The sequence below is a fragment of the Lissotriton helveticus genome, chromosome 6 (assembly GCF_964261635.1).
Source record: "Lissotriton helveticus chromosome 6, aLisHel1.1, whole genome shotgun sequence".
Classification (NCBI taxonomy): Eukaryota; Metazoa; Chordata; class Amphibia; order Caudata; family Salamandridae; genus Lissotriton; species Lissotriton helveticus.
In genome coordinates, this window is record NC_136067.1 from 1,924,428,508 (window position 1) to 1,924,440,714 (window position 12,207).

The following is a 12,207-nucleotide window of genomic DNA, read 5'->3' on the forward strand; positions in this document are numbered from 1 at the left end:
AATCACCACCCAGAATCAGGAACCCCCCAGGGAGATCGAGTAGAACCCGTCCCAGGTCAGCAAAGGTAGTAGACTGCAGGCCAATAAGAACATAAACAGACACCAGAGAAAGTGTGCGGCCCTTCCACCGCCCGATAGAGCCACATAGCGCCCTTTCTCATCAAGGATCGTTGACTCCACCCCTAACGTAAGAGAGTTCCTAAGGAGGGTTCCAACACCCCGGGATCCGGATGAAAACCCAGCATGAGCCACCAAACGATATCCCTTTCTATTCATGGCATGACATGTATTACCAACCAAGTGGGTTTCTTGTAGTAAAACCACATCCGCAGAGTGCCGTTTCAGGAGTTGCAGCACCACCCCGCGTTTAATCTTGTCCCCCAACCCATTAACATTCCAGCTCATCAACCTCAACCCCCTACCCCCCATCATGAAACAGAAAGAAAACCCACCCCACCCCTCCGAGTCCAGCACATCAATAAAAATGTCTTGCGATATAGCGCCTTGCTGAAAAAAGAAACTGAAAACCAACGCCCCCCACCCCCTCCCAAACAACCCGTTGCAATACCCCCCACCCTGCACCCCTGCTTCCGACTATAGAGCCACCCCAACTCGCAGTGTGCCTGTCGCCCCCACATTTCAGAGTATTTTTGATTCAATAAACTGTTAATTTGGGCAGTGTTAACTTCAGCAGTGCCCATTTCCTCATTATTCTGTTATGTTAGTCTGGAGGTTTTGGGACTTGCTAATTGGATCCCATGTTTTGTAGAACTTTGTTTTGAATGTCTGTAGCAGATGATTGAGGTTCAGGGACAAAAACACCATCTTCTGTGTACCACAGTCCTCTGAGTCCATTCTGTCACTACAGGAAACCTTCTCCTTAAAACGAAATCTACTTGAATAAAATACAGACTCCGGGCGCACACACATTGACCACAACTTGATCACAGTACATACCTTAACCAAATAAAACACTATTTCTGATAGAGACTTCTAGCTTCAGATTCCTCACTTTTTTTTTAATATTCCTTAGGTGTCAGACTGGATCCGAAAACCTTTCAGCAGTACCCGTGCATTTCGGGTGGTGGTAGCTTGCAGCTCCACACTGACACTGGCCTGCTCCATATATGACGTGCAGAGCTTACATAAGCACCATATCTGCGTGCTGACATTAGTTCCTTTCTTTCCTCACCACCAGATGCAGATCCGGAGCAACCTCATCTCATAGAGACCCTGACCTCGATCAGAAAATTGGTTTACAAGTTACCTCCCAAAACTGCAGGTTTTAAGCCTGTAAGGACTGTTACAAATAAATGTCTGTAACAGATCCTCACCAAATGTGTCTGTAGTGCCTGGGATCCAGACACTCTTTAAGACCTGCAGTGTCTGCGTATTGATGACTTGGAAGACTAAACAAGACTACAAGGTGAAACTCTACATCTCCACGCACCAGAAGAGTCTGTGACACGATTATTCCAAGTCCAAAATTTGGTCCAGTTCGAGATTCCCAAGTCAACTGAGTTGTTCCAGGTCGGTCTTCTTCTCGTTCCAAATCATTGGGTAAGTGAAAGAAAAAACACAAGAAATCTAAGCAGGACTTGGCTTCTTCCTGCCACTAAAACTCCTCAGAGAAGGTGCGAGGTGTGGCCCTAAACATCTTGAACTCGCTCCTAAAGTTGTTCAACTTTGGTGCCGATCCTGCAACTTGTTCTAGCACCACCTGAGTTTACACAGTTGTCTGCCACTTCTAAGGAGATCGAAGAGTTCAGTGAGGCCATGTACCGACTCTTTGGATCTTTACTAACTCCTCCTGGCACGTCTGTGGGCCCCAAGGAGCCGAGAGGGTCTCAATCTGGGTTAACACCGGCGGGTTCGCCCTCTGTGCCAGTTGGACCTTCCAAGCCACCTAACAGGCTGCCTCCGACTCCACCTTCTGTGCCATGTCCACGCCAGTTACAGGTGTATCAGCACTGATGGCAACTTAGTTGATGCTGGAAAAGGGGGGGCCCCAACTGTCCTCTCGTACTTTGAGTCTGCACCTGTTTGACATTGATTGAAGTCACACCTGGCTGCTGTTAAGGCTCCTGTTTCCCTGCTTGCTCTGCATCCACAGCAACAGGAGCACACCCTTCATTCCCTATTTAGCACAGGTTTGGGCTAATTATTATGATGTGGGTAATGAGATTGGCCACCCTTATCAAGAGAAGAATTGGTATGACTACCTGCAGAACCTAATGGCCTTGATAACTCACTTGAGTGAGCTTCAAGCTCTGTGTCAACTTGCTGGTCAACACCTTCTTCCCAGAAAAGCTGGTGTTGCAGACATGGGCATTGTTCTTTTCTAAAGTTGTTTATCCGCAGAATCGTCACTGACCCTTCCTCCCCGTTCTTTGATTGGTATCTACCTCTCAATAAGATCACAAGTCTAGGAATCTCCACACAATTTTATATGGGGGATCTCCATAAAGGGGTGTGGATGCTCTGGAAAGCAACTGATGTCTGCATGCAGGAGTAATGCATATGTGGGCTCTGCACATAATTTCCGCAGCTACATCAGTGCACACCTGTGACACTACCTACCAGAGTGCAGAGCTACCGCTGAAAAGTTTCCGCATCCAGTCTGACACCTGGGGAATATTTAAAAGGTGAGGAATATACAGCTGGTTAGAGCCTCTACTACAAAGGGTCTTACCAAAGGTAAGTAACTTGTTCGTCCGCCTGGTTTTGCTTTGAACCTGGAAACATTTATTTGTTTAGAGAATTTTGTTGGAGAACACTTGGTTTCAAGTTCATCTCAATGTAGTCTGGTAAAGTTTCTATTGGAAACTCGCTTGGTGACATGATGTGAAGCTCCTTAACTTCTGTTCTTCTTTATTTGCAGGATGCTCAGAGTGCGGAGGACAGGGAAGCACTTGCTAGAATGGCAGCAAATGCAGATAATGCAGGATCCGCTGACGCCGAGGAGTATATTGAGAAATATCTGCGCAGCGTGCTAGCAGTGGAGAACATTCTCACATTGGATCGCTTGCGTCAGGTGTGTTAATGCAGCCTAAGAATGCATTGCAAAGTCAGCTGTATCTTTCTTTGCCACAATTATACATAATGTAAATTATTACAGTGTGGGAGTAACTCTTGTTTACATTGCAATCTGCACGAAGCACTTGCCCTTTGCCTTAGACATAGTGTAAGGGGACACAAAGGCTGAAGGCGAATTACGTAAACCTAAATTGTGAATAATAATTGCCAGTTGTTCAACTGAAGCATTAACAGGATAAGAAAACCTAAGTCTCACCAACAGGGTGGATCACTAGGTATATCTGAAATGGATAGGAACAAAATCGTTGTTTTCCCTCACTCTCTAAATGTGAACTTTACTACCTCCCTCTATTTAGGCCAATTTGCATTAATCCCTGGATTCATTTGGCAAATAGCTTTAGCACAGCCATGCTATCTTTGTGCTGCAACACAGTCCATGCTAACTTGGTGCTGCAGCATAGTCCATTAAAAGGTATGTACCCACCATGATATGTGAGGAAACTGGGATCATGAACGGGAATATACTTTCCTGTAGGTATGACAGAGCAGTGGGGATGGGAAGCTGTTGTTCCCCAGAAGATAGTTTCACGTTTTGTAGAGCAAGCTTGGTAACTGCTTTAGCTCTCTTTGAGAAATCAAAGTGTTCTTTGCTTCTCATCAGTAGGCTGGGTAGTTTATGGAGGTATGGTGATAAGTGATGATGAGTAGCTTGGTGGATTATGCATAGAATTTGGGTATATATTCTTGACTGCAGTTGCCATTGCAGGTCAGTTAGAATGTTCGATATGCTTTTTAGTTCTTTGTACCAGAAATTAGTTACCACCATGTACAAAGCCAACTCCAGGCGAGATAGGGTTGATTTTGGTAGATTGGCTGCCAAGGAAGTCCATCTCTGTAGGTTTAAATAACAGTTACTTCATGGGATGCGGACACAGCAGACAGCCTTATAAATCTCTACACTATTCTGACCATGGCCATGAACCGTAAACAAGAGTGCTAAACTTATTGTCTGGATGAATGAGCGAGACCCTTGGTGGGTCAGAATCAGAGTGCTGAAACCTGTTGACATAGAATGAATGAGAAGGATATGAGAGCGACACCCCTCATTTCACATTTGTAAACTTGTGGTACGTAGGCAGTACTTAAAGATAGAGTTGCAATCCCTCACCCAGTGTTAGTTTATACACTAAGGGCCAGATGTTGACCCTACATTGCAGTCACAAATGGGCAATCGGCCCGTTTTCAACCGCAATTTAGGGCATGGTCATGTACAAACCTCCATTTGTGAATCTGGTAAATTTTACCGATTCACAAAATGTTTGCGACTGGCTATTAGGAAGGGGCGTGCCAAGGCCATCCCTTCCTAATAGCGGATCGTATTTGTATGTATGAATGTTATGAAATCGCAATTGCGGTCGCAAAACGCTCACAATTTACCACCTACTTTAAGTGGCAAATTGCAAGTCGCAAATGCAACACAATTTGCGAGTTGCAAATTGGTGGGTCATACATCTGGCCCTAATAGTTTAACACTAGTATAGTGTAAATACTAGTAGTACACTACCCACTGGGTACAGAGGAAGTAAGCCACGTAGACAGAGTTTAAATCATCTACGTTTTTACTCTTTCTGATTTATTACACCACATCCTTCCTCTTGATATCACTGCACTGGATATCCAGACTCACTAGGTGGGGGCTCGATGATAAAGCAAGCCTTTTTTTGTGTTTGAGGGCCGTGCTTCCTTAAAGAAGCTTCAGCCATGTGGCCTGTCACAAATACACCACTCTCCTTTGCAGTATTTGCAAATTAAAAGATGTGTAAATCAGACAGAGTAGCACATTCTTGCGATATTAAAGTTTGCTTGGGAAGGTTTGTTATCTCTCTAAAAACCACTCTCTCTTCCACTGAAGTTAAAAGTTCTGGTCTAGGTGTTGACAGAATCTGTGAATTTAACAACCTGGTGAAAACCGTGCTGAGAATAGATAATTTAGTCTTGTAGTTTAAATCAAGTTGTTTTAGGTCTTGGATACTCACAAACATTTTCCTGGGGGCCAAACAGTTTGGTGTTCGGTGAGACGGAGGACCGCCCTTATACCAGCGCGGCGGGAGTCGTAAAGTGGGTGTAGGGAAGCAAAGCGTGTACATCTAATGGTTGAACTCAATAACACAATGTGAAACCACAAAACCTGGGATGAATCCCAGCTTCCCCACTTGACCAAATTATGTGATCCAGAGCAATTATTTTATTTCAATTTCCCTCCTTTTTCTTCATTATATACATATGAGGATCTCAAAATACATGACTTCAGGATGTGTACTATACCAAACCTTCTCCTGTGTTTGGATGTAATCAGTAATGGCATTGTCGTCAGGATTGGGGGATGGGAAGCTTCAACGCTACTAATTTCATTTTTGAAAACCATCACTTAAAAAAAAATAATACTTTGAATGCACTGCTATAATCTGTTTTACTAAGCTGAAATGGTTCTACAGGTTAATGAAATACACTTTTTGAATTTTGAAAAGACTATCATACTTTTACACGTTTGCCGTCTTTAAAAATGAAGGCTCTCCTAAAGTTAAGGGTCGAGTTACTTCCTTTCTTTAACTGCAATTGACCTTTAAATTATTGCTTGCTGTTTGTATAACTTTTTTTAATGTTAGTGCTAAGTCGAGGAAACAGCAGCCCAGTGCTGCTGTGGCCCAGGAGGGCTGCATGTATAGGTAAGGAGGCAGGGGGGCTGCATAAGGCCCCTGGGCCGTACTTTGAGTATCACTGTTTTAGGTGAACCTAGCTAGAAGCGTGGCATGATGCAACTTAGTTGATGGAGAACTCAAGCAAGGTGGTGGCTCGGACCTGGGAATCTGGGTTCGAGTCTCGGTACCAACGCCAAACATCCCGTGATTCTGGGCAAATCACTTAATCTCCCCGTGCCTAACAAAAATGAATGTGTGTCCTCATGTAATGTAACTGGTGCTATGTAAATCGCTGTGATACCCGATTCGGGTCAAGTTCGCGCTAAATAAAACTCTGCAAAAAAAAAAAAACTGTCCGCTCCAGCCTTTCCTTATAATTTGCATTTCCTGAGTGAGAACAGGAATTCATTTTTGTTTGGATGGAGGGTCAGGAAATGCCATCAATGTGTTTAGCTGTGTTAAAAAAAAGTTTAGCTTACAGGCCAGACAGAGATTCCACTCTACAATAGAACTTAGGTGAATGAAGTCATTAGCAATATGGTTTGTAGCATGTGCTCCAGTAGAGTTTCAGTTTTGAGGTGACTCATCCCTGGAAGCTCACTATGTAGCAAGACACAGACACCAGATACATTTTTTTAAAACCATTGGCTTCAGAAGTGTATCCATTACCTTTGTGCATTGAAGGGAAGTTTAGATGCCAGATGACTGGAAAAACGATGACCTCCAAAAGGCTTCAAGCAGAATTTGAAGAACATCAGTCGCTGAAATAGAAAAGGCTGGGTCTAGGTCATATGAGAAAGATTCATTTGGGTTAGGGGCGAGGGAGGAGGGTAGGGTATTCCACTTACATTTTGCTTCTCTTGCAATAGCACGTTTCTGTGGCCGGACCAGCATTGCGTCTGTTGCCTCTGTAAACAACGAATGTACGTGTTGGTTGTGCAGTACTTCCCTTTGCAAGAAAATTATTTAGCACTAAATGGTAAAAAGCGGGCACGCTACGTAGTTATGCAGCACCAGCACTTTGATTCCCCATTCAGCGTGGTCACTAAGGAAGCTTAAGGATTTCAGATAGACGATGTGGGAGGAGCCCTCCAGTACCCCTGTAACCCTCTCGGAGAGAAGCACAATTCTGGTGTCCCCAGAAGACTTTGACAGTGGAGATGAAGTACCTTCAGTCCAACGAAAGCTGCATCCAGGACTAGAACCACATTCAGGATTCTAGGCCCGACACTGAGGACCATTTGCAACACCCTCTACAAAGTGTAGACCTTTCTGACCCTTACTCCCCCTAACACCCAGGATCAACCTTGAAAGGAGTCTGACCAGGAAGGAAGAGAGCCACGAAGGTGCCATGTCTTCACCAAAGGACCTCAGCCAAATAAGCATGAACAGTTGGAAGCACCCAGGGTGATCAACAGTTCGATGTTGGAAGGCATCCCCAGCGCCCAAGGAAGATCTCGATCGACTTCCAGCACAGAAGCCAGCTTCAGTGTTGAGTAAGCCTTTGCCCCCAGCACAAGAGCCACAACAGTAACACTTGTAAGCACCACAGCATGATAATAAGCAGAGGGCAATTTACAGTGACCCTAATATGGGCTGTATTGTCACACTCCTCAATCATCACAGCCTCATTTGAGGAGGTTATTTTGGAGGTGATTAGAGCCTCCGCTATCCCAAAAAGTACGTCTGACAGCATTCCAGCACCCCACCGCCGCAAATTCCTGCAACAAACTCTGTCCATTCAGTTTCAAATGCCAAAGCCTCAGTAGAACACTACCTCCATACCAGGATCTAGGACCAACAGCGCAACAAAGCCATGCTGTTATCTTGTGATCATGCTTGGCATTCACAGTGAACCCACTCAAACTAGTTTTATGAATTTTCAACTCATTAGAGCTCAAAACCCCGAAATCAACAGTAGTAGATGAGTAAACTATTCTTTCTTTTCTCTCCTTGTACGTGGTTGTTTGGTGTATTTTGTTCCAACTTCTTTTTTAAATAATTATATGAAGAATTGGTCCTTCATTAGCCATATTTATGTTCGCCTTTGTGGCTGCTGCTTAACTGTCTTCACACCCAAGAACTACATCTCAAATCTCAACATTCCTCTCCTCTGCAAGTTCAAGCAGCAAAGGTATTAAAATGTTTGATATCTCCCTTCATTTGTAATTCCTGGGCACTCTCAATGTATTCAATTTGCATTCCAATCTTTACTAGCTGACTGCACTGTCTGTGATGTAGTCCTCTCAAAGGAGAAGACCTGCGTACAGTACTGTGCCCATAACAAATATTACAACTTATTGTAGCAAAAAGCGCAGTTTGCGTAAAGAGCCCTACACCATATACACCCTGAAACTAAGAAATGCACGTTTTTAGGTGGTATTTATTTATTACAGTACAAGTTTTTGTATGATGAATTTGTACCTTTCAGTTGATAAATACTGGCATTTATTTTTGTGAGAGAATGCAAAGAAATATAGAAATTGTTAATGTGACTTCCACTAGACCACCAACCTCAACAGTGTGCAGTCACTTTCCATGATAAACATACTTGGTATTCGTACGCACAAACCTTTCTTTTTCACATTTCTTGCCTTTTAGCTTTAGGAAAATGAGACAGCGGAAAATGATTCCTTAAATACATAATTTATGTCATACCTCCTGTCATGTCATTCAACCACATGTGTGAATCCTTGAATCCATTTGTGTTTTTAACTTTAAACCTTTTTAGGAGTGTTGCACTTCTTTGACCTCTGTTTAATCTCTGTGTTTTCTTCTACAGATATGTCCTTGAGAACTCTCAAAATACTCTATCTGAGACCTAACCAGGAATATGTGGATTCTATTACTTTAATATTTCCGCTGAAGCTCCATGTTCCTCGCTTTCTTACCAAACAACTCCTTTGAGATGTATTACCTGTGGAGAGGTGACTGGATACCCCAAGGGTTTTCTTCTGTTTAACTTCATCTTCAATTCAGCATCTCTTCTTGAGATTTCTGTCTGAGTGCATTTCCTCCCTCTTGAACCATTGACGCACATTGGGCATCACTCTTGATTTGGTCTGTATTATGCTCATATTTTTTCCAATATATTTCATACATGCCATAAAAAAAGAGAAATGATCCATGTTATGTATCTCGTTTGCTCCCCACTGGTCTTCATAACTTAAAACCATCATTTATCTGGTATCGGTTGATTCTTCACCCTTGCATCAATGCTTTTCAACCTGTTTGAGTGTTCTGTGTAGAACAATATCAAAACCTTTTAGAAGTTTAAAAAGATCACTTCATCTCTGCCTTTATTTCCCTTGTCTCTAAGCCAACAAACTCAGTAAAATATGTTTGGCTAATTTCCTCTTAGAAAATCATGCTGTTGTAGTTTATCCATTGTTTGCAAGCTACTATTCTATTTTGTCCTATATAAGCAATGCTATCAAATTCCTTCTTTTTCTCCTCTAATAAGAGCATGACTGGCCTGCAGTTGTTAGCATTCAATGGGGTTGTGCCCTATGACTCGATCTGTCCACCTCCAGTCCTTAGTGTCTTTTCCATTTCTGGCGAACAATTTATTCCAGTTGGTAATTGGGTTTTGAGATTTATTTAAGCGTCTTACATTTTATGGGGTGTATACCATCCACTCCTATTATCTTATCCGTTTTAAATCTATGGCTCTCAAGGAAGACAATTTAATTCACAAATAAGCATCAGCTTCTCCTCCATGTGCAGCTCAATGTGGAGGAAGAATTATCCTCCTTGGTCTCTTGATGTCTCTCCATCTCTGCCTTATTTCCCTTGTTTCCAAGCCAACAAACTCAATAAAATGTCTGGTTAATTTCCTCTTAGAAATCCTACGCTGTAGTTTGTGTTATTCACTGTTTGCAAACTACTGGTCTATTTTGTCCTATATAAGCAATTCTATCAAATTTGCCTTCAGTTTCATATAATAACAGCATAATTGGCCTGCAATTGTTAGCATTCTATGGATTTGTGCCCTATGACTTGATCTGTCAACCACCAGTACTTGGTGTGTTTTCCATTTCTGGTGAACAGTTAATTATACTTCATAGATAGGTTTTGAGATTTATTTAAGCTCCTTAAACCTTTCGGGATGTATACTCTCCACTCCTATTATCTTATCTTTTTAAATCTATGACTCTCCAGGAAGACAATTTACTTAGTAAATAAGCATCAGCTTCTCCTCCATGTGCATCTCAACGTGGAGGAAGAATTATCCTCATTGGTTTCTTGATGTTTCTCATGTCGTGCAGTATTTTAAAACGTTGTCCATTTAGGAAGATGAGAAGTTGGGAATTCCTGTATTTGTGTTTTTTTAATCCACTAACAACAAACAATGTCTAACAGCAGATGCCAAAATTGTCAGATGGTGCACTATGGTGCCTTTCAGAAAAAAAAAAAAAACTTGATTAACATTTTTCTTCTTTTCCTATAGGCGATTAGTCCTCTAGGAAGGCTCCATAGGTGCCTCTACACTTTGGAACAAAGAAAACCATGCCTTCCCCTACTCAGGAAGAACAATCAGATAGGCAGATGCAGAGCCTACAGTATACCAAAGATGTCAAGTCCTTATTCATACATTTTAACTGGAACAATGCATCGTAGGGTATCTGCTCCTCCTAAGCTGATCACCTCAACCCCAACCAACAAGTGCCTTCATGGTGTACGTTCGTGGAAGACTCTGAAAAGGAAATGTATCTCTCTTGCAGGACCTGAGTTTAGTCAATTGGAGCGAATTCCTCAAGAAAAAGAACAGGTTCTTCTGGATTAGAATGCGTGGCCAGTCGTTACAGAGAAAAACAAACTATGAAACCTGCTCCATATTTTGCACTTTCTGGTGCTGTGAAGCCAGGATGCAATCTGATGCCAGTTTTGGCACTTTAATATTAACTTTTGACTGATTTAAATATATAATTTGAAACCTAATGAAATATGTTCTGGCCACTGATTTGAAACTTTACTCTTCTCTGCTGTTCATGACATATTGTGCTCTTGCTGTACCACTGTCTTTGAAGAAATAATCTTCTCTCATAAGTTTGGGATACATCTTCTCTACTCAGTATGGGATCAATCAAAATGAAGAAAAAGTTAAACAAGATTTACTTGCAACTGATTTTAAGGCAAACACTGTGAAGTAACTTATCCATTATGATTATAGAGTGGATAGTGATTTTCTTTATTTAAACCATCACATGTTTAAATATTTATCACCTTGCTGGATAATTTACCAGCATTGAAATAATCTAATTATATTAGTTTTACGGTTTCCTTTGATTGGAGACTTTTTTAATAATTGTGCTTGATTATCTTTAAAAGATGTTGCGCAATTGAAATATAATTTTCAGTTCAAAGAAAATAAAAGTGGATTTTGATTCTAATCATAGTAATCAAAATTGTGACTATCGTTCTTTGTACCGAATCAGTATTTTTAAAAGTTGATGTACCATAAAATTGTAATTAATATTGAAGGATACAATTACTGAATGTGATTGATTTTCACCTTCTTGTCTCAGAAGTTCTTCTAGAGAGTCCTATGTTGCTGCTTGATCTAAGCATGTTTATATCTTTCTGAATATAGCTCCACAGCTTATTCTGGATATTATCCAAAAGCCTAAAAATTGGAATTCTCTTAAGTATTTACACATTTTCAAATGCATATTTATTATTAAAGAACAGTTATATTTAAGTTGCCTGAGCAGTTTACATGCTCTTAGACTTTGTCTTCCTGCAATGTAAATATCTTAAAATATGTTGTGCTGTATTTGTTCGGGTAGATTAAAAAGTATTAAAGTACCAAATCTGCCTGCAAGTGTATGATCTTTAGCATTATCATTGTCATCCCAGTGGGAACTCCGTGACCTCACTTGTCTGTAATTTAAAAGTGGTTACAAGTTGGAACCTAATCGTGGTTCATAGTCTCCGTTACACCACTTTTACAATGTCATGGGAAGTCCTCTTATAAATGTCTACTAGAAATTCAGATATAATAAATCAGTTTAAAAAATGTGACTTTGTTCATAAAATGTCAGTTGGTCATAATAAATATATAAAATACACTTGTTTCAGAAAGGGCTACGAAATAGTAAAATATTTTTTATTTCCAAGCACTATACTATACCCAAGTTACCAGTAGCAAAGTGAACATGCTAATTTAGGGTAGGTGACAATCTCCTTTAAAACTAGAACATTTGTAATAATATTTGTAAAGCAATTGATCTATTTTGAGGCGTTTCCTGAAATCAGTCCCTGTACTAGAGCTAAGAAAGATGGCACTCTTGAACGATCCAAATGCAAAAACACCAGCTTCCTATGAGATTAATTTACCTTCTTGAAGGTCTAAAACTAACAAAACAGATTGGCTGTTTTTGTCTGAAATTTATCAATTGGCATCATCTGTCAATTAAACATAATTTTATTGATTGTAATTTTGTAGAAAGGTAGCAGATTGCCTCACAGA

General features: G+C 41.0%; 1 protein-coding gene across 2 annotated transcripts in view; it reads left to right on the forward strand.

Annotated features, from left to right (window-relative positions):
- Window positions 1-12,207, forward strand: part of KIF13B (kinesin family member 13B) — a 701,202-nt gene that overhangs the window by 585,473 nt on the left and 103,522 nt on the right. For both annotated transcript variants that reach the window (XM_078649880.1, XM_078649879.1), the window contains one exon: window positions 2,882-3,034. In XM_078649880.1, the coding sequence (XP_078506006.1) occupies window positions 2,882-3,034 (153 nt within the window). The remainder of the gene's footprint in view (window positions 1-2,881; window positions 3,035-12,207) is intronic.